The following is a 21751-nucleotide window of genomic DNA, read 5'->3' as shown; positions in this document are numbered from 1 at the left end:
ACTCACACCTTCCCCAGTGTGGAGCGCTGGCATCCTGAAAACTTCACTGACCTCTCTGTGTGCCAGGCGATTCCACAGCTGATAGACCAAACATCAGCCACTAGATTTGGTCTTTCAAGCCCCAGTGCCTTGCCCCAGGCAGCCAGCTAGACTATTATTAGGACTGGAGGCAGCCTGGCCTCTGACTGCCTTCCCTGCAAGCTCTGCCCCATGGAAGGATGTGCAATTCCCACCACGGTGCCCTCATTGCATACATATTGGATTTGGGAAATACTTTTTTTTTTTTTTTTTTTTTGCTGCAGGCGAAACAGCTCCTTTCCCACACCTGCCCTTTCAAATGAGAGCCGTTTAACACTGTTTGCAGAGCTAAAAAAACCCCCCAAACCATCGGCATCCCTAAAGCTGGCCCGGCCCCATCCCTCCGGTGGGGAAGAGTAAAGCAGAGGAGGGAGCAAGGAAATGAAAGGCCTTGCTGGGAGGGGGAGGCAGCAAACAGCCCCACGTGCCAGCAGCTCCCTGTGAAATAGCTCAGCAGCCCCATCCTGGGCTGGGGAGCTGGCAAGGAGGGGCTGGGGCCCCCCAGAGACCTGCAAACAGCTCCAGGACAGCTCATGGCAGGAGAGGAGAGACGCATCATACACCAGATAGGCACTGTCTCCCTTGCTCTAATGGTTAAATATCTTTGTGAAGCAGCCCCCTGAGCTGGGCTGAGCTCAGCAGAGGCACAGGACCCCCCAAGACTCTCTCACAAAGGGCTGCAAGGCACCCCAGTGCTGCTGCAATGGGTGCTGGCAGTCTCAGGCACCCTCGACCCAGCACCACCAGCCCCATCCTGGGCTGCTCCTCCAGGAACCCCTGTGGCTTTACAACACATCCCATTTTTCTCCCCAGTGTCACATGTGAAACAAACCCTCAGATAATCTCATTTTCCAGGTTGTAAACTCCCTCCTCAGTGGCTGAGGACACGTGGGGGCCTCCCCTCACCACGCTGCTCTGATGAGCTCAAGGCCCTCGGTGGGGAACCGTGCCTGGTTTCTGCAAACTATGATCTAACCTGATTCCCTCCATCCCATTACTTCAGAATTTACAACACACAACCTCCCCTGAAAATGGTTTCTGGTAAATTCTTTGAAAGCTCTTCTGGTCCTCACATCATCGTCAGGGTCAGCCAGGCATTAATGGCAAAGCATTTTCATGCCAGGTAACTCGTTCCCCAGCAAGAGAGTTTGCTTATGCTTTTTAAATTCAGGAAGCAATTAATAGTTGCCACAAAAGCAACCAGTGCTTGTCTTGGGTGAGGGCCATAAAGGCCTGACTTGCCCTGGGGGATTCTGATGCCTCCATCTCAGCAGGCACCTTCCAGGAGCGTGGTGGTTGCAGAGGTAAATCCTTAATGGTGGACACCTGTTGCTGGGAAATCTTCATGAAGAAATGAAGAAGAAAGAAAGAAACCTGATGGGAAATCTTCATGGGAAATCTTCATGCTCCCTCCAAGCTGAGGAGCTGTGGCTCCAGCCTCCTGAGCCAGCTCAGGGGATCATTTCAGGGAACAGCATCAAAGTCAAACAAACATGAGACCCCAGCATCTTCTGGCTTCTTCCTCTCTAGGCAAGGACTTCATTCAACTCCCTCACTTTGGGACTTGCAGCTTCAAAAGCCAAAAGGTCACAGGAAATGCTGTGGATGAAGCCAGGATTCCAGGAGAATCCATGGATCTGACAGCAAGGTGGAAACCTTTGGTCCCTGGAGCTCAGCATCCTCTGCTCACACCAAAATCCCCCTCCCTGGAGTCCAACAAAGTCTATTCACACCAAAAAAACCTCCTCCCCAGAGCCCAGCATTCTCTGATCACACTGAAAACCCAGTCCCTGGAGCCCAGCATCATCCACTTACACCAAAACCCTGCTCCCCAGATCCCAGCAAGTTCCTGTCACACACAGAAAACCCCCAAACTCTGCTCCCCAGATCCCAGCACGTTCCTCTCACACACAGAAAACCCCCAAACTCTGCTCCCCAGATCCCAGCAAGTTCCTCTCACACACAGAAAACCCCCAAACTCTGCTCCCCAGAGTCCAGCACGTTCTTCTCACACACAGAAAACCCTCAAACTCTGCTCCCCAGAGTCCAGCATGTTCCACTGACACCAAAAGCACCATCCCTTGAGCTCAGCATCCTCCACTCTCACTGAACAACTGCAACACCTGGAAAGCAGAGACAGAGACAAGCACACCACGGTGCTTCCTCCCTCCTGAGCAGCACAGACATCTCTCAGGGACAGAGGATCCACTCCCTGCCTCCCACTAAAAACATCAGCCGGCTGTGGGGACCCCCAGGTTTTAGGAGCCATCCCTTTCCATGCTGGCCCCCTCACAGCCATCAGAAAACAATGATTTCCAGGCTCACCCCTCTGCACTAGACTTCAACCAGCTGCAGACAGGCCCGTGCATATCCTCTTCCTAATCCTTCATGCACAATCCCTAGACAGTCCCTGGCTTTTATTATTTTCTGGCAGGAGAGAGCACCACGTTAACCCCCGTGTGCAGGCTGCAGCCTGAGCATCTCTCAGCACATCCCAGCCTGGGTCCAAATCATAAATGAAACGTTTGTGTAGCAAGAGAACTGGTGAGGGCCAATTGCCCATTAATATTTGAAACCTTTAATTCTTATTTAACAGCCTGTCCTAACAGTCCCTTCTAGTTCTTTGATATGGGAATGATGGGCCTCAAACATTTATTTCTATCTCTATTTCTATTTCTATTTCTACTGATATTTCTATTTCTACTTATATTTACATTTATATTTATATTTATATTTATATTTATATTTATATTTATATTTATATTTATATTTATATTTATATTTACCATGGGAGGCTCTTCCCATTGGGATGGATGTGCTTTTCCTGAGGGGGGTTGAAAGCCATGGGGCAGAGCAGGCAGGAGCATCACTGATTATTCATCATGACACAGACCCTGCACTCCTCACCTCTGCCAGACCCTTCTCTACTCAGCAGTTCCCTCAGCTGCAGGGATACAGGAGAAATTCCTTACTGGGAAATTTTTTAAGGCAAGGAGAACGAGGGAATATTGTCTGTAAGTTCCCTGGCAAGTCCTGTCCTTGGCATGATGCTGCAGAACTCTGAGGGAACAGAGCTGCACCTGCCCAAGCTCTGGCTGAGGTTTGCAGGTGTGGGGGGCATAGGAGTTATGGGCAGGGTTTGTATCCCAGGATCACACCCTGCAAGGAGACATCCTGAGATGTGGGCTGCAGCCTCTCCATGTGGGAGAAAACATCCTGAGCTCCCAAGGTGCTGGAGGCTTTGCCCCAGAAGAGAGCAGAGCCTGGTGAGGGGCACAGAAGGCAGCAAGGGCTGCAGCCTCACCAGATGAGGGGGAAAACAGCCTCCAGCTCCAAGCCTGAGCTCCTGAGAGGACAGAGGAGCTCCAGGAGGGAGCTGAGCCCAGGAGAGGCACAGAAGGCAGGAAGGGCTGCAGCCAGGAGCTGCCCCTGCGGCCCCAAGCTCAGCCCTGACCTTGAGGCGCTGCCGCCGGCATCGTATGACCCGTTACAAAACACAGCGGGCTCTGCTCAGGGGTTACACACTGCAGGACAAATTTAACACCCCACAGCCTTCCCAATCCCACTGAGGAATTCCTGGCAGGGGCTCAGCAATCGCCCACTACTGTAAGTGGCCAAGTGCCACTGCATTGGTTTGGCTCCAGACACACAGGGAGGACCTTGCTCCTTCCTCCTGCAGGGAGAGATGCTCCAGCTGATGGAGGACACCAGGCACGATGATGAAACCCCCAGGAGCAGGTGGGCCTTGAACCAGGGAGCAAGGGGAATGTGGAGATGATGTTGCTCCCAAATGCTTTCGCTTGTTGCAGGTATTTAAGGGCTGCAATTAAAAGTTTCCACTGAAGCCAGCCTGACTGTGCAGCTCTCCCCGTGAAGTGATCCTTGGGGTGAATGATGAGTGCATCCTCACTCAGAATAACAAGCAGATGGAATGAAAGCACCTTCAAAAGATGCCCAGTCCAATACTAGGGGACTTGCTGGCCCAGCCATGAGGAGGAGAGGCTCAAGAGGGGGAGGAGACCTTGTCCCTGCTGCCATCCTCCCAGCCACACACGGGCTCTCCCAGAGCTGGTTTTGGAGATGGAGCACACGGATGCTCCCCCAAAGAGGGTGCAGGCCAGCAGGGTGAGAGAGCCTCTCCCAGCAGCAGATCTGGTCACAGCTCAGCAGCAAGCCAGACCCTGCCACTCCCTCCTCCTCCTCCTCCTCCTCTCCCATTGCCGGCCCCGGAGTGCTGGAGCAGCCAGAGGCAGTGCTGCCGATGCTGCTGCAGGGCCCCCAGCCAGCCCCGGCTGGAACCTCGGCACAAAAACATCAGCCCGGCAACACAGCAACGGCAAAAACACTCAGGCAGCCACGTGTGAGCACATGGGGACTCCTGAAGCAGGGGAGCTCCCACCCGAGCACTGAGGTTTGCAGCAATGAGCAGCGTGGACTCGTGATTCCAAGGGAAGAGGGATCCTGGGTTTGGTGTTTCCTTCCAGCTCTCAGGAACACACAACCAGGAGCTGCTGCTCCTATCTGAGTGTGGCCTCAGCCCTGCAGCCAGTGCCCACCCCTGTCCTGGCCAGGTGAGGATGCTCAGGGTGTCCCAGCAGCTGATGAGGAGAAAAGGCCAGCCCAGGTTGGAAGCACCAGCGTGGAGGCAATGCAGCAAAGATGAGATGACAGAAAATGTCATTGGGCCAGTGGCTATTTTTATCTGCAAGGACCAACACTTAATACTCTCCTATCTCCCACAAAATGTCACTTGAGCTCCAGCAGAAAGTTTACACCACTTGCAGACAAGGGCTGAAACCCGAGCACGTAATCCCTGCTCCAGTCAAAAGTTTTAGTGGGATTCGCAGTGTCTGGACAGGGGAAGCTGAGAAAAACCCCAAAAAACCCTTCCCCTGACAAATGGTGGCTGAGGCAGCAGAGAGACAGGACAGGCAGGTCCTCTCCTGGCACCACAGACTCCCCTGCAGAGCCACCTGCCATATCTGCAGGGCACAAGGGGTTTTGTGAGCCCTGGGGTTACCTTGTGGCCTCCTCACCAGCTCAACCCAAATTTAAGGACCCTAAAAGGGTCTTCAGCAGAAGGGGGATCAGGGAAAGCAAGGCATTCACCACCCCACTCTCTGAACACCCCAGCCCCAAGGGAGGTGAAGGGCTGGGAGCAGTGGGGTGGGTCAGGCAGAGCCCACAGGGGGGTTTTGCAGAGGGTCCTCACCCCCTTCTTGGCAGTTCCCCACTCTGCAGCAAGCATCTCTAATTGCTTCAAACACTCCCCCCTCTCCTCTGCCACCTCCTTCCCTCTCACCCCAAAGGCCAGACCCTGCCGTGCCTGGGGTGGAAGGAAAGGAGCCTTCCCTCACTTAATAAAGCCAAGGTAGAGCAATGCTGTTATTAACAGCAGCCTGCCCACGGCAGGAATATTGCAGCAGCAATCCCAGGGGAGCAGCCAGGCACTGCCCTGACAGCAGAGGCAATAAGGCAGCCCCAGCGCTGCCCTGTGATATTGCAAACAACAGGGAGTCCTCCCAGATCCCCCCTTGCATCACAAGCAGGGCTTAGTATTAGGGAAGAATGGATACCTGGTCAGGCATGGAACAGCTGGGATTTGGGACAGCACCCTCCAGAGGGCTCTTCCAAGAGGGGCAAAAGAGCAGGGGTAAAAAGAGCTCCAGGCATGGCAAAACATGGTGCAGCACAGGAGTGCTCAGAAAATTAGGGTACCATGCTAAGGGCTTCCATGGAAACTCACAGGAGGTGGATTTTCCCAGGGATAAAAGGCAGAAGCTCATCTGTGTCTTGGAGCTGCCCCCAGCTGCCCCCAGGAGGATTTTTTCACATCACTCTCTCTGTTTTTTAAATTAAAAAGAGTGGGCAAGGCATTCAGGATGGAGGTACAGGCAAGGAGAGGAGCCAGCAGAGGACAGGGATGGGTGAGCCCCTGGAAATGCTGCAGGATGCTGAGGAAAGGGGGACGGCCATGGCTCCCCAGAGGGACACACAGCACCTTGGGGGAATCAAATAATAGACATTGACAAGGAAAACCCTCTCCAGCAGCCCCAGAAATCTCCTCTTCCATCAAGGAGTGGGGTAGGAAGCCCTGGGGAATACACTGGAGAGGCAAAACTTGCATTCCTGAGATGGCCAAGAAGTGATCACATCTATCTCCCTCCATCTCCAATTCCTAAGATCCATTTCTGAAGCATCACAAGCCAAGAAACTTTGGTAGATTGGACGTGGTTAAAGCGAAAAACTCACGCAGAAAACCTTATAGCTGAAACTTAAACAGCCTCCACAAACATCTTGCATATTTTCAAGGACACTAAGGAAATTTCACATTTTTCCCCCCGTATTTTAGACTTAAAAAAATGCCTCAAGGGAAAAAGTTATTTAGAACTACTTAGGAAATACAAAGGATAAAAAAGCCTGTAATTATTTCTCTGCCAAGGGCTTGTCAGTTTGAAAATCCCCGCTCTTGAACCACTAATCCTCATGGAAAAAAAAAAAAATGCAGCTTCGGCAAGATGCGTCGTTGGTTGACTTTTGCTGCACTTTTCTGGCACAAGGGAACTGAAGGGAAAGGCAGAGATTTGGGTGTTGTTTCATCAGCATCTCTCACCCACAATGTGCCTGATACACGTCCTTGGCTGACGAAGGAGACCTGCAAAGCATCACCCCAAAATGAGCCTGAGAATGGTGCTCTGCAGCCATCAGGCTGGGGAGGGAAGGATCGTGGCTGATGCTTGGACACAGAAGTGCCAAAACAGGCAAAAATAAATCAGTTCAAGGTGGGGGTATACTCACTTTAAAAGCCAAGGATTCAGGGAGTTCCTGGGCTGTTTTGTTATGTGGTTGGAAATAGCATAAAGACATTATTGGCCGGGAAACTGCACTTCCTCTGGAGGATGGGGATGGGCCATCCCAGCAGAGCTGGGATTTGGGGCTCTGGTTTAGCAGCCAGATTCATCACTTCACCTCCTCCTTCATCAGTGCCTCTGAACCTGGCTGGCCATGGAGAAAGAAAACAATGCCACAGAACTCGCTGTGTCCCACATCCCAACAACCCTCCCCAGCCTGGAGCGTCTCCCACAGGAGCTGGCTGAGCCACCCAGGGCCTGCTGCATGCCAGCACCTGCACCTCCTGGGTTTGGGGCTGCACAGGACATCTTGGCACAGCAGGGGCCAGAAAAACTTTGTTCATGTCATGGGCAGCTTTCCCACTGCCAGGGATAAACATCTCATACGGAGCTACACTCACCACACAGGGCCCTCCACCCACCCTCACCCATCTCTGGTGTCTTCTTTCATCACTTTCTCCTAATCCATCTCCACAACAGCTTCTCCCATCAACGTGGGGTTGAATGTCCTTGAGGTAATGCATGCAGGAAGCCTCTCCTCCTTTCTGCTTCAGCCTCCTTCCCAGATCCAGAGCTGAAACAAGCTCAGACTCAAGAGCCTGACCTCCAAGGCTTTAAGCTTCATTAAACTTTTACCACCAGTCCACTGAGGCTGCTCTCTCAGCCTCTCATAATGACGGGTGCACAGGGAAGGAGCAGCACCCACCTGAGCAGGCATCAAGAAGTTGCAGACAATGAATTCCTAACCAAGCTCCCACACCCACAGCACCATTTAAAAGGATCTGCTCAATATCACTCCTGTGAGCTGCTAGGCAGAGGAGATGCCAGGATATAAATCATCCAGGATTTTAGCTCCCTCCCCATCACCAACCCAGCTGGTCACCCCTCTGGCACAGGTGAGACTCCAGAAAAAGCCTGAGCCCTCCCACCACTCCAGAGTCCACAAACACCCAAGCCAAGAGAATTGCTGGGTTCAAGGACACCGTTCAGGTGAGCAACATCTTGCTCTCCCTGCTGCCAAAACCTGGAGTTCTGCATTTCCATGGGACAGTTCAGATCTTGGCTTGGCTGAATCCTATGTGAGCCTCTCCATCACCCTCAGCCCTTGCAGGAACCCACAGAACATGGTGTGTAAGGGGAAAGGAGGCTGTCATCCCCTCCTCAGCACACAGCACAGGGCTGGGGTCCTACACACCTGGCAGCAGAGCACAGCTGGCATTCTCTCCTCTCCTGCTGAATCTCCAAGACCAGAAATGGAAAAGATGCCCAGAAAAGGTGCCCCAGAAGCAGGCTGGAGGGCAGTTCTAACCCAGGCTCAACAGAGAAATCATCAAGCAGGAGTTCTGGGGTAGTTCCTCAACAAACTCCCACCTCCACCAGCAGCACCCATGAATTTATTCATCTCAATCACCCCTGTGGAGACCACTGCAAACAAGGGACATTGCCCTCCTCCCATTTAGATAAATCACTGCAGGGGTTAATAACCCTTTTCATAGCTAAGACGCAGTTTTCCAGAATTAAAGGCTTAGGGCCAGCAAATTCCAAGCAGAAATTTTGCCAACAAAAGCATCCCTGTGATTTTACAATGGCAGGGGTTGGAGGCAAGAAATGACAACACTGCCTCTTATAAAAGAAGCTGCTGCAGCTGAAAACTGCCTTCAGGTCCCTCAACCTGTTTCTCTCTCCTTTCCAAATTTTTCCAGCCAAAAGCTTCCCTGAGCTTTCAGTAGCAAAGAGAAAATTCCCACCATCCTCTTCCTGCTCAGCCACCTTGGACAACTCAGCGCAAAATCAACTTATAGCATGGCCCCACTGGCCCCAGGCAGGAAGGAAGGAGTCCTTGGACACACAGGCTCCAGGTCCATGCAAGGATCTCTGAAGCACAACATCAGAGGAGAGGATGCACCTCCCAAAGAGATCAATTGCATCCAAACAATGGATTCTCCAGGAATCGCCCTCGCCTCTTCTGCTTTTAAGACCCCACTTTGCTCCCTTACAGGGCAGGGAACCTTGCCCAGAGGGATTTCAGGGGCTCTCCACCCCACTGGGACAGTGGTTGTCATTCCAGAGGAACAGGGGAGGGGGATTTTGCCCGGCAGGGGCGGGGGGCAGCGGGCCGGGGAGCGATGGTCCCGTGAAAAGGGATTTGTTCCGCTGTCAAGGACGGCATTAGGGAAAGAAACCCACGAGGGAAGGAGAGGGGTGGGGAGCAGAGAGAGACAATGTAGGGACAGCAGTGACACGGAGACAGCTCGGGAGGATCAATGCTCACAAAGCACAAGGGCTGGCAGAGGAAGTCTCCTCCAGGACCCTCTGCCCTTGCAGGCGCTGGCCCCGAGGAAGAGCGGGATGTCTCCGTGCAGGGAGAGCCACAGCGACCCTCTGGCATTGCTGCCTGCTGACATACAGAGGAGAGGGGCTCTCCGAATGATCTGTGCCTTCTCCTGTCGATCTGTACCTTAATCATGCCAGCCTGTGCCTGGGAGGAGCTGCAACACAAACTCAGGCTCACCTGTGCTCCAAGGTGGAAAACACAAAGGAGAGCGTGACATAAAAGTCAGGCAGATCTGGAGAGACACAGAGGACTCATATCCAGCGTTCAAATCCACCCAGCAAGATGCTGAAAGCACTTATGATGATGAAATAAGCATTTTTAAGCTAGATTGGTATTTCCAGCTCCATTTCATGGGTGACAGAGCCAATTCTCAGTTCTTTCTCTTGTGTGGAACCGTGGGCCATTGTACCCAGACCAGGCACTAGTGCAGAAGACCTGACCCCAAAAAACAGGATCATATTCATGGTCACTTGAAACACTCTACTGAAAACAGTAATACAGTGCAGCAGGAGAAAATAAATTATTTGCACTGAACACAACATGAGTTCACTCCTGCACTCAGAAACTCACATGCCACCCTCCTGAAAACTCCAACATTTGTGGGAGAAACTCCCATTTTCAGCCAGCCAGCCTACAAAATGTGGAACACCTGAAGGATCCCTAACAAGCTTTTGTTAATAAGACCCCAGAAAAATCCCAGATAAGCAAGAAGACAGAGGCACCACACAGAAAACTCCCCAGATAAAGGGGACTGGGGTGCCATCAGCCCAACACTGTGCCCTGCACAGCCCCAGCACGGCACAGCTCAGCCTGCCCCATGCCTTTTGCAAAAGCTTTGGCATCTGGCTGTCCGTAAATATTTGAGGTGGGAAGCCAGGAATTACAGAACCCCTCTCCTGGGCAACCAAGGTTTGACCATCTTAAAAAAAAAACAAACCTACAAAAACAAACAGCAAACCTCAAACAGAGCTGCAATGAGATGCCTGCTGGTTTCACAGAGACATGTAAGACAACACTGGTGCATCCTTCGCCCCTGAGGGCCAACAACCCCAGGAGAAGATAACCACGGACCAGCTGGATTCTTTGTGCCAGGAAGCAGGATTCCAACCAGGATAAAAGTATTGAGGAACAAAACTAGGGGTTGTCATAGGGTTTGCCATGACAGAGAGCGCTGCTAGCCCCCCTCACCTTTCCCCTTCTGAAATCTCAAATACATAGAAATTAAAATTTCTCATGAAAACACATTTATGTAAAAAAAAAAAAAAAAAAAAAAAAAAGCTGGCTTGACCCCAGTATTTTTGCCTAGTAAAATCTAAGTATTTTCTCCCTGCTTTAAATATCTTCCTCACTCCTGCTACAGAGGAAGTGCTTGATTGAATTGCAGGTAAAGGCACAGTCCTCCAGCCCAGGCCCCATCCCTGCTTCGTATTTGCATCTGCAGAGGGCACGAGCCAGAGACAAGAGAGCACAAAGAGACAAAGAACATCTTGAGAAGAAAAATACCCAGGACAATTCTCATTCCCACCTCCCTCAGACATGCTCCAGCACTGAGAGCTGAGTACCCCCTTGGCTGCCCACCACAAGGTTCACCAGAAGTGGGGAACTGTGAATCCAGATCCAAACTGCTGGGTTTGGATTTTCCCCCTCCCCAGCCAGGAGCAGGACCTGCACCCTTGTGAGCAGGAGATCAGCCCCAGACCCCAAATTCCCTTTTCTCCTGCTCCAAGGCAGAGGGGCCTTTGGGGTGCCCCTTGCCACACCCTGGGGTGAGCGTGCAGCATCAGAATCAGAAAGTGCAGTGGGTTTGGGCACGCTGAGGCTACCCCACTGCTGCCAGCAGGGTTGGGGACAGCCAGCAGAGATCAGTGTCCCCGCAGCACGCGCGGCAAATCCTGCCCGCACGCTGGGCACAGCTCACACCCAGCACTGCCACCCGCTCCCAAATCTGCTGGCCCTGCCACAGCAGCAGGTTCAGAGCCTGCTGGAGGGCTCCCCCAGGGAGCACAAGCCCAAGTGGGGGCTCTCTGAAATTCCCATCTCAGCAGAGCCCTCCCTGCGCCTGGCGGCTGCGAGCAGGTGAGGAGCCGGCGAGGCGAGGGCTGGCGAGCTGGGGCAGGAGAGGACCCCAGCTGTCTCTCCAGCTGGTGGGGACAAAATTCTCATCAAAACCAAACAAACCCCTCTTTCTTCCCCAGCCGATTTCTTTTTGGTGCCTTTGTCAGGACTGCAAAAACCTGAAGCGATTCCCACAGCTTTAAGAGCCACATTGGGGGCTGAGCAGCTCGTAGAGTGGGGAAAAAAAAGGTTAAAAAAAATCATGGTATGTCCAAAATAAGATGGCAGAAACCATAAGGAGTCCCAGGGATGTTCAGGTTGTGACTCTGATGGTACTGACCTGCAGCCTCCAGGATCCCACTGCCAATGGGGTGGCCCCAAAGCCACCCCTGTCCCCACATGGAGGGAGAGCTGACAAGTCTGTTCGACTGCCCAGCTCCAAATGTGCCAAACCTCACTCACTTCCAGGCCTTTCTATGAAATGTTAATTGTAAGACAAATCTAATTAAGGGCTGAGAGAAGGGGCAAGATGCCAAATCTCTCCTTCATTCCCTCTGGAAAGGGGGAGCCCCACGAGTGAGAGGACAGGGCTTGGTGGAGATGGAGGCAAGGCCTATTTTGCTTGCCTGGAATTTCCAGCACGGATCCCACAGAGGCCTCCGTAACACCCTCCTGCTGCTTCCCTGCCTTCCCTGCACAAAAAGTTGACTTAATAACAAAAACCAAAAGAGGCAGTGCCTGGTCCCAGCCCTGCAGTGCCAGCCATGGTGTCCCTGGTGGGGATTCGGCTGCCCCACAGCCACGCTCCTCCCAGCCCACAAGGAGTGAGCACTATTCCTCCTGGAGCTCGGGGTGAGGACTGAGAGGTGTTTGCTACTGGAGATGAGGTGCTAGGTGGGGATGGAAAGCGGGCAAGAAGCATGGAAGCACTAGAGGGAAAGATTGAGAGGTGGGGAAAGAGAAATCACCAAGAGGGATGTTGTGTGTGCTCTGCTACCCCATCCAGGCCAGCCTGACTGCTCCCAGAGCCTGGCCAGCTGGAGAAACCCAAGTCAGCCTCATCCTCTCCACAAAATGCCCTACAAGAAGGGAAACAGGCCTCCAGAGAACATGCTGGACTGCAGCTGGGCTGACCTGTGCTCTCTGGAGGGGCAGTTCTCTCCCATCAGCCACAAAAAGCACAGAAATTCCCACTTCTCCAAGCAAGAGAAGGCAAGGTGAGAGACTGCAAACCACCAGGAAAAACCCACCATACCACAGGAACTCTCCAGCTGGTGGGACCGGGCTGTGCTGAAGTGTCCAGCACTGCCTCCATTCGATCCATCTGGGATTATTCCCCTCACAGCCCTTCCGGGCTGGGGAAGCAGCGCCAGGTAATTGCACAATTCCATGACCCATGTTGAGCCGGATAAACCTCTTCCCCCTGCCTCCTCTGCCCCAGCAGCTGCCAGAGGAGCCTCCAGCAGGCCAGAGCAGGCTCCTCCAAGCCTGCAGATCCATCCACAGCCTGGCAGGACCACACTGCTGAGGACTCAGGCTCATCCCCCACGCAAAGATGCCGGGTGTGATTTGAAAACCCAACGCCGACGAGTTCCTTCGCACTCGTGCACACACCGGGAGGGTGGAAGGATTTTTATTTTTATCCCTTTGCAGCCGGACACAACTCCAGATTTTAACTCACAGAGGAGGAGGCGGCAGCACCCACACAAGCCCCGTGACTCCGGGATTTCGGAGGCAGGCGAGGAGAGCCCCGCGTGGAAGCTGGCACCGGCACAGAGCCATCAAGCCGTGCGAAGACAGGGCGAGCATCACACAACTGCCTGCCTCGGCCGGGGAGCCCGGCACGGCGGCTCGGGGGCTGCAGCCGCCCCTCCACTGCCGGCGCCCACATGCCAGGCCTGCTCCGAGATGTGCTGGCCATCTGCTCCTGCCAGCCGGGGCTGGGGCTGGGGCTCTGCGCCGTGGCTGGGGACGTGCCAAGCCGTCCCGCCGTCGCCACGCTGCCCAGCTGCGCCCCCCGTCATGACCGCACCGCTGTCAGCGGCCCCCAGAACCTGCCGTGGGGATCTTCCCGTGCCTCCAGGCCCTCCCTGCAGCCCTGGCTCTGCTTGGCCAGTGCAAACCTACTGTGTGAAGCACTAGGCAAGAGGGGGCTCAACGATTCCTGTCCCCGTGCAGGTTTTAAGGCTCCAGAGCAGCCTTACTCTTCCTATCGCTACCAGCGCTCCTCCCTGTTTATGGCCGGGTTTGGTGTTGCCCCCCCAAATATGCCGCTGCAAAAACCCAGCCCCTGACCACCACCACAGGGGCCCCACAGCCGGGGCAAGTCCCCAGGGCCACTTTGCAGCCGGGGAGCTGGCCAGGGCGAAGACTGAACCTTGTCATAGTTGAGACTTATCAGGTTTGGACAAGCGCCGGGGGCTGCCGCGGGATTCGGGATGTTCTGTAACGAGCGTCCTCTGCTCCAAATAGATGCCGTCCCAGGGGCACAGGCTTGAGCCGTCCCTCTCCAGGAGCCCTCCCTGTCAGTGCTGGGGAAACTGCTCCAAGAGTGATCCCCAAGTTCCCACACAGCATCACCATCCAAACCACCCCTGGGCCCTGAGTCGTGGCACCCCAAAGAGATGCCAAGACCTGACCTGGCACCCTCGGCCTTTAATCCATCCCTTTCCAAGTCCTGTCCCAAGTTCTTCCTCTTTGTGAAAGACAAAGAAATGTAAAACATGTGTTTTAACAAATTGCTCCTCGATTTCTAGAGTCCAGCGCGTCAGATGCTCGCTTAAACCCGTCCGTAACACTTTCCATGGGTGTATTTATAACTGAAGGCATAGCTGCCGTCTCGCGCTCCCTCATTAACCCTCTGCGGCCTTGCCACAAACAGAGCTCAAACAGAGAGCACAGAGACATGCTGGAAAATTCTACACCTACTCATCCCTGGGAAAACACCCCAACGTTCACCATCTGGAAGAGAAATCCCTTCTTTCAATTTCAAAAAAAATTAAAAAAACCACAACCAAACACAACCACAGAACACGGACGCCGTGACCGCGGCAGGTTGGATCCCGGCCGCTTCCCTGACACCCCCAGCATTCCACACGCAGCCCTCCCACCCGGAGAGGCCTCGGGAGCCCGGCTACGCCGCTGCCACCGGGAGGATCGGCCGCTTTCCACTGCAAGGAGTGTCAGTCACTTGTGATAATTAACCAGCTCGAGATAATGAGCTCAGTCTGAGAGCAGCGGCTCTTGCTCCGCGCGCTTCGCTCGCAAATCCCTGCTATCGGCGCTGGCACCGCGGCCAAGGCAGGCACGGTGCTTCTACACCCAGGAAAATGCTCTGTCCAAAGGCAGGACAGGCATATGGGAAAAGAAAGCAGGATTTTTGGTAAATAAGGAGTGTTATATAAAGCTCAGCAGAGCCCAAAGGGAGCAGTTCTTTGGGACTCTGCTCTGCATCCTTGCTGTCACCAGGTAAGGAGTCGCACCAGCGGCACAGCAGAGTCCTGCGGGGTGGATGAAAGGAGAAGGGACACAAACCTGCACCCCCGTGCTAAAATAATTAATATTAAATGCAAGGGGACAATTAAACAATGTCAAGAAGCAGGCAGAGGCAGGAGGGGAAGAGGCCAGCAGCGACTTAGGGTTAAAACCATCACACCTCGGGAAACCGCCCGTCACAGAGCCTCAGCCTCCCGGCTCGGGCAAAAGTCACCAACCCAAACACAGCTGGGAAATAACCAGAAAAAATGGTGCTGTTACTGGACCTCAGGAAAAATTAGTGACATTTTTTTCCCGCAATCATCCTTGTCCATCCCAACAGTGAGATAGATGGGCACAGCAAGAAGCCAACTGCGGCACCGATTTCTTTCGCGGCCAACAGACATCAGAGGAGGGTTTCAGGTTGGAGCCACTTCAAGAGCTCGCAAGCTGCAGTCAAGAGTAAAATCCACATGTGCTGCAAGCTGGAAAGGCATTTCTGGGTGACAGTAACCCCAATTTCCCCTTGATGATCCAAACAAAAATACGGATAAAGCAGAAAATGAAGATTGAACCGTGGTGGAAATGTATGGGAACCAGTAGCCAAATTTCTACAGACAAACAAGCAGCACACCCAATCTCAACAATTTTTTTGCCTACAAAAACCCACGCCGTGGCGCAGCTCTCTCCTTTCCACTCTCACAGCAGCTAATTCTTCCGCTCTTTCGTAAACATTTGAAAACAAGGTCACGCGCACAAATTCTGCTTTCAATTTGCCTTGTATCCATAGTGATTAAACTCAGACCCACAATACGGGATTTAAAGGATGAAAAAAAAAAACCCAAAACACCCAAAAAATCCCAAAACCCCAACTTTAAGAAGGCCTGGAGCTGGACTAGACCCCGGCACTCTCACCAGCTCGGCAAAGGCCAGGGATGAGAGCATCAGCAATCACTGATTTCTGCTATAAAAAAGGGAATTAAATTGCAGGGCTTGGACGGCCATGCTATCGCCATAGTGAGGGATGTGGCCCCCCACCTACACCCTCCTCAAGAAACAACCAGCCCAGAGGCAACAAAAATTTAACAGCTCCGAAACTCGGCCGGGCAGCAGGGTCCGGAAAGGACAGCAAGAGCAGGATGAGCAGGGAAAAACGAAAGCAGCTGCAGGGGAGGAAAGACTCAGCAGCCTTCTCCCCATTCCCACTGGAATGGTTTTTCTTTTAAAAAAGAAAAATTATTTTCTTATTGTCTTTCCCCCTAACCCCACACTTCCAAAGGGGAAAGCGTCAGGGCTGGGAGGCTTTAAAACCCAAATTTCTTCACTATCACAGACCCAGAAAAGCCTCTGCGTGACAGTCAACACTCCGAATTCAGTAGGGCCTTCCCTGGTTCCTGCTGAGTGCCTCAGTTTCCCCACCAACCAGGGGGAGAGAAATAGCATTTCCCTGCCTGGGAGGTTATTAGGATAATAGCCTCATCCAGGACCAGGTCAGGGAGGATATAACTTTCCTCCTGCAGATGCTCCATAGGAAAATAAAGCCAGGAGAAAATGCTTGGCCCCGTCCCTGCGCAGACCTGGGGCTACCATGGGTCTCCCAGGCTCCCAACAAAACATCCTCAAATCCCAGGGCACAACCTGAGCACAACGAAACACCTCTGAAAAGGGGAGAACCAGGGAGCAACGAGACCGCGGGGCAGAAGCACAGCACGGCAAGGGCGGACACCTCCGGGGAAACACGGGGCAGGGAAAGTGACCGGGAAAGCAGCACCGGGACACCAGTCCCCCCCACCACAAGCTTTTGCAGGGCACTGGGACTTTGTGGGCGCTGAGAGCAGAGCGAGGGGGGCTCCCCGAGGGGCAAGCGACACTTACTTCTCATAGTCCAGCTTGCAGTAGAGCTTCTTGTCGCGGTAGAAGCAGGTGGTCTGCAGGGGCTCCTTGCAGGACGCGCACTGGACGCACTGCTCATGCCACAGGCTGTCGTTCAGACGCAGCAAGAACCGGTCCAAAATCACTCGCTGGCACCCTTCGCACACCGACTTGGGGGTCGCGGCTCTGCCTGCGGGGAAGGAGCCGGGGGCTGGGGTGGGCGGAGGGAAAGGCGGCCGGGGAGACGGGCCGGGCGAGGGACGGACAGACGGACGGAGGGTCCCGCGGGTCTCGCTTCTCCCGCATAGGCTCGTGGGTCGCGGGGGGACGGGGGTGTGCGGGGAGCTGCTGCGGGATCCAGGAGGGACCTGTGCCTTAGGGCAGCTCCGGGAGGGGCACGTCGCCCCCAATTTCGTTCCTCTTGGAAAGGCGGCAGCGGAGCCGCAGCTCAGGCAGAGGGCGACGGTTTGAAACCGATATTAAAACGAAGATAAAAAGAAAAAATGAATTATTTACTGCTCGATACGAAGGATAGCCCTTCGTTACAAGGTGGGTTTAGGGGGACACACATTTAATGCGATCGCGGAACGAAGCGGGGGCAGCGAAGGCGGGCGCCGGGGGCACAGCCCGGGCGAAGGCAGCGGCGCCGGGCAGCACCGAGCCGGGGAAAGCCGTCCCCGGCCTCCCGAACCCTCCGTGCCCATCCATCGCTCGGGCCCGCCCGGCCGTGCCCCGCCCTATGGGGTCCCCAGGAGGGCAAGCGGGGTGCCCCGACTTACCCAGCAAGGAGGAGAAGGGGGTCGCGGGGTCCAGGGCGCTCTGCAAACTCTCCTCCATCTTCAGCCCGTCCAGCATGGTGGGGAGCCGGGCCGGGCGAGGGGCCGCGCCGCCCGCCTGCCAACACAGCCCGGACACACCGCGCTCAGCCCGGCCGCCGGCCCCGCCGCCCCCGGCCGGGGCTTCCCCGCCCGCTGCCGGCGCCGCGCTCCCTCCTCCCTCCCTCCCTCTCTCCCTCCCTCCCAACGGGAGAACCCCTCGGGCCCCCCGTTCCGGCCGCGCAGCCGCTGCCCCGGCTGGGCTCGCTGCAGCCCCCCAGCCCCGCGGCCCCGACGTGGGGAGGCCGCCGGAGCCGGGCCCCCGCAGCCGCGGGCGGGAGGATGCGGGACCGGAGGATGCGGGGCTGCCGTCGGCGGGGCTCGGCCGCTTACCTGGGGCGGCCCGGGCGGTGCCTTCCTGCCAGGAGCCGGCGGGAGAGGCGTCGGCAGCCGCGGCTCCTGGGGGGTCCCGCGGCGGCTCCTGCCTCCCCCGCTGTAGCGCAGCCCCCCGCGTCCCCGCCGCCGGCGCTGCCCGGGGTGCGCAGCGAGCCGCGGCTCCCTGGACGGCTCCGGAGAGGAGCGCACCAACCTGCGGGGAAGCGCCCGTCCGACTGCTGCCAAGGCACATTTCCTGGAGCTGATACCTCCCTGCCCGACCCCCACCCCCTGCCCTCCCCTCTCCACCCCACTCGAAATAAGTTTCCTCCCCGCTCTCCTGCCTGGCTGCAGGCACCGGCCCCGCCACGCCTCGAGGGGCCGTCGGCCTTTCCCGGCTCCGGGGTGCTCGGCTCGGCCTGGCCGCCCCGGCTCCGCTCCGCTCCCTGGCTTCTTTTTCCTTCTTTTCTTAGAAAGCCAAAAAGAAGGAAAGAAAAAAAAAAAAAAAAAAGAAAGAAAGACAAAAAAAAAAAAAAAAGGTAGAGGGTGGTGCCCCACCACAGCGTCTCTCCCAGTAATGAAACCGGCTGGAAATCAAGTCCCCCTTCCAGGAGGAGCCCAGGCCGGCAGTTTTTGGGGAAAGTCGGTCCCCTGCCCGCGGCGGTCCCCGGCGGGGATGCGCTCCCCCGCGCCGCGCATCGCCCCGGGCGCCTCGCTCCCGCTGCTCCGGAGTGTTAAAAGAAAATCAGTACTGGGAGAAGGAAAACAAAAAAGAAATAACAAAAAAAAAAAAAAAACCAACAACAACAACAAAAAAATCCCAGCACCAAAGCCGGAGAGCTGCCCCGGAGGGCTCGTCTCCAGTGATCCCTGGCGCCGAGCCGGGCTCGGTGCGCTCGGGGCGCCGGTTCCGCGGGGCCGCAGGGGGAAGCGGCCCCGGAGAAACCGAGCTCCGTCTCCGCCAAACCGCATCGGTTTCGGGGAGGGGAAACCCGCGGAGGAACGGTCCCGCCCGGCCGGGGAAGATGAAACTTGGAGCCTTCCCGCAGCCCCGGCGCTTTCCCGTCCTTCCCGGCTCTCCCTTCCCTCCTATTTGTGGGGTTTCGCTGTTTTTTCGGGGAGTTTCGCGGCCCCGCAGGTCGGAGCGGGGCTGGGGCCGCGTACCTGCCGCTGCCGGAGCAGCCCGGACGGGGATCCGCGGCTTCCCCGGCACGGAGCAGGGCTGGGTCCCCCGCCTCCGGCCGCAGAGCTGCGAGGGAGCCGCTGTAGGATCGCGGAGGATGGGAGGCTTTTAGGGACCTCACCTCCTGTGCTCACCGCTGACCTTGGCACCAGGGGCAGATGCGCTCCCAGCCTCTCTGTGGGGCATCCTCGTCACCGAGTGCTCCCCACACCCAGATGACGTGGGCGATGCAGGGACCGAGGTCGTGTCCTCTGGGAATTCGGAGGAAGGAGGGAGGCCACAGGTTAGCACAGGCAGCTCGCCGCCCTGCCAAAATCCCCCGGGAGAGGGAAGCACGGTCCTGGGACAGCCCTACTGCATCCCAGAGTGACTCCACCGGGAGTTCGGGCAGGAAAGCCTTGGTGCTATCACACGGGTCAGTGTCAAACAGCTCTGACCACTCACATCCAGGAGGGCTGGGCTGCAGCGGGGAGGCACTGGGCTCTGACACCTTTGTCTTTGGCTCTCCCGAAGGTCTCTGAGCAGCTACAGCCAAGTGTCAGAGCAGCCAGATCCACTGGAGCCACCTTGCCAAGGCACCAGCCCAGCAAGGACTGACTGCAGAGTGACCAGGGGCTCCAAGCACTGCCTGCTGCTCTTCCCCACCCTGTCCATCCCACAGAGCTGTGCAGGGCAGATTTTCCTCACCCAGCCAGGGAGTGGCAGCCCCTTGGGGTGGGAATACCATCCACCAGCAGTGCTAAAAACTGTGTCCCTGTGCAGGGCACTTTGCTGGCAGACTCAGCCCGCCCACCTGATTTTCCCTGCTCAGAGATGCAGGAGCAGCTGGGAGGGAAGTCATTCTTTCCTGGATGTTGCCACCCCATGGTTTTCCTCCTCCTCTTCTCCATACAGGGAGGGTTTGGAGACTGTCTCACCTTGAAGCCCTTGTGTACCATTCCCAGCTTGGTCTATGAAGATCAGGTTTGGGGGCTGAGGCAAGTGTGGAACACCAGGGTGTTGCTGCTCATGATTTACACATCCACCAGCTCCCACACAGGTCAGAGGTACTGGAGCACACCTGGCCTCGTGCAAAAGGTGATCACCAGGTGAACCAGTAAAATATGCAAGAAATACACTCCAAACCCCCCCAAAGTGCAACTTCAACATGGGCAGTGGCCCTAGAAAACATGGGGGGAGTATTTCAGGCAGCTCACTACAGTCTCTGAGGAGCAGTTTCCATTATTAGCTCACCCAGAGCTGAACTAGGGGCAACATCAGGAGCCAAAGATAATTAAACCAGAGGAAAAGCAGGTCCTGCCTTTTTCCTTCTAGCTGTAGGGTCTGCAGGCAGCCAGGTGTTGCAAAAAGTGGGTGGTGCTGGAGAAGTGCATGAAACAGAAGCTGCCAACCGAATGAGCAAGGCCACAACGTTGGCAGAGGGGCTGCACATCTTCCCCAGCCCTGCTGGGGCTGCCCAGCTGTCACATTCTGTGCAGGTCCCCACTGCTCACTGCTGGAAGGGGACCAGCAGCACTCAGCTCCCAGGTAGCCACAGCCACAGCAGCTGCCAGATCCCTCCTCCAGCATCACCTGAACTCTGCCCAGCCAAGCAGATGCAGAAACCCCCAGGAGCAGGCAGGGCTGGCCCCAGGAGCAGGCAGGGCTGGCCCCAGAAGCAGGCATACAGGAGACCCAGGAAGAAGATGGCTCCAAGCCACCTGCCTTGGGACAGGAGTTGCTGGGCCAGCACCATCCAGGTGCCTCAAATGCCCAAAGCCAGCTTGACACAGAAGAAAAAGCCTTGTCCAGCAGCAGAGATGTCCCTGGATGCCACTCCCCCTGCAAGGAGCACAGCTCCCTGTCCTGCTGCCACCCCCTTCAGCAGCTGCACAGCCAGCTGGGCTGGCCAGCCTGGCACAGAGGCAAGCCAGAGAGCAGCCCACAGCCACCAGGCTGTCAGATAGCCCTGGGGTGATCAAATCTCTCCTCTCACCACTGAAATCCACCAGACCAAGCCTGTCTCAGGTAGAGTTGATTGCACAGAGGGCACAGGAAGAGAGGAGCGAAAAATGGAGCAGCAGCCTTGCTTAGATAGAGGTTGGTCTTTGTCACTCACACTGATAAACTCCTGGGGATTTATCAGGGCTTCTCTACCATGCTTTCCACTACAATGTACCTTGCCATCATCCCTGAGAGAGGATACACACTCTGCTTCCCACTGCCAGCAGCAGCAGCTCTGGGGAGCCTCCTGTTCTTCCCCCTGCTCCCTGTGCCCCAAGAGGCACCAAGAGAGCCCAGCCTCCCATGAGACAGCAGAGAGCTGGGAGAGGGACACAGAGGGGAGGAGCAGAGGAACCAGGCAGCAAAGGGAGTATCTCAGGAAGTTCAGGTGAGATGGGAAAGGCAGTCCCATCAAAGGGCTCAATCCAGACAAGAGGTCCTTGGGAAAAGGTCAGTGTTGGTGGCACTCAGTTGGATTCACACTTTTGGTGTCTGAGAGTCATGTCAGGTCTGAGAGTCATTCAGGATGTGCCCCTGAACCACTCAACCCATCAGGGAGCCCAGAGTCAATCTGAACATAAACCAGCTCAAACTTTTACAGTTTGAGATGTATTTTTTTCATTCTCAGTCCAGAATTGCTGTTGTTTGACTCAGCAGAAACTGAAGCAGCTGCTACAGAACCCAAAACTCCATTATTTTTTGAAGCCCCCTCCACAGAGCATTGCAGAGG

General features: G+C 55.4%; 1 protein-coding gene across 1 annotated transcript in view; it reads right to left on the bottom strand.

Moving 5' to 3' along the window:
* LMX1A (LIM homeobox transcription factor 1 alpha) overlaps positions 1 to 19224 on the bottom strand; it is a 46711-nt gene extending 27487 nt beyond the window's left edge. Inside the window, exons 1-4 of the mRNA XM_054638517.2 lie at positions 19173 to 19224; positions 17874 to 18094; positions 17445 to 17559; positions 16669 to 16855 (exon numbers count right to left, since the gene is read on the bottom strand). Coding sequence (XP_054494492.2) covers positions 16669 to 16855; positions 17445 to 17559; positions 17874 to 18094; positions 19173 to 19224 — 575 coding nt within the window. The remainder of the gene's footprint in view (positions 1 to 16668; positions 16856 to 17444; positions 17560 to 17873; positions 18095 to 19172) is intronic.
* Positions 19225 to 21751: the final 2527 nt, after the last annotated feature.

The sequence above is a fragment of the Agelaius phoeniceus genome, chromosome 8, assembly GCF_051311805.1.
Source record: "Agelaius phoeniceus isolate bAgePho1 chromosome 8, bAgePho1.hap1, whole genome shotgun sequence".
Lineage (NCBI taxonomy): Eukaryota > Metazoa > Chordata > Aves > Passeriformes > Icteridae > Agelaius > Agelaius phoeniceus.
The sequence above is the reverse complement of the archived record's forward strand: the minus strand, read 5'-3'. Positions and strand labels throughout refer to the sequence as shown.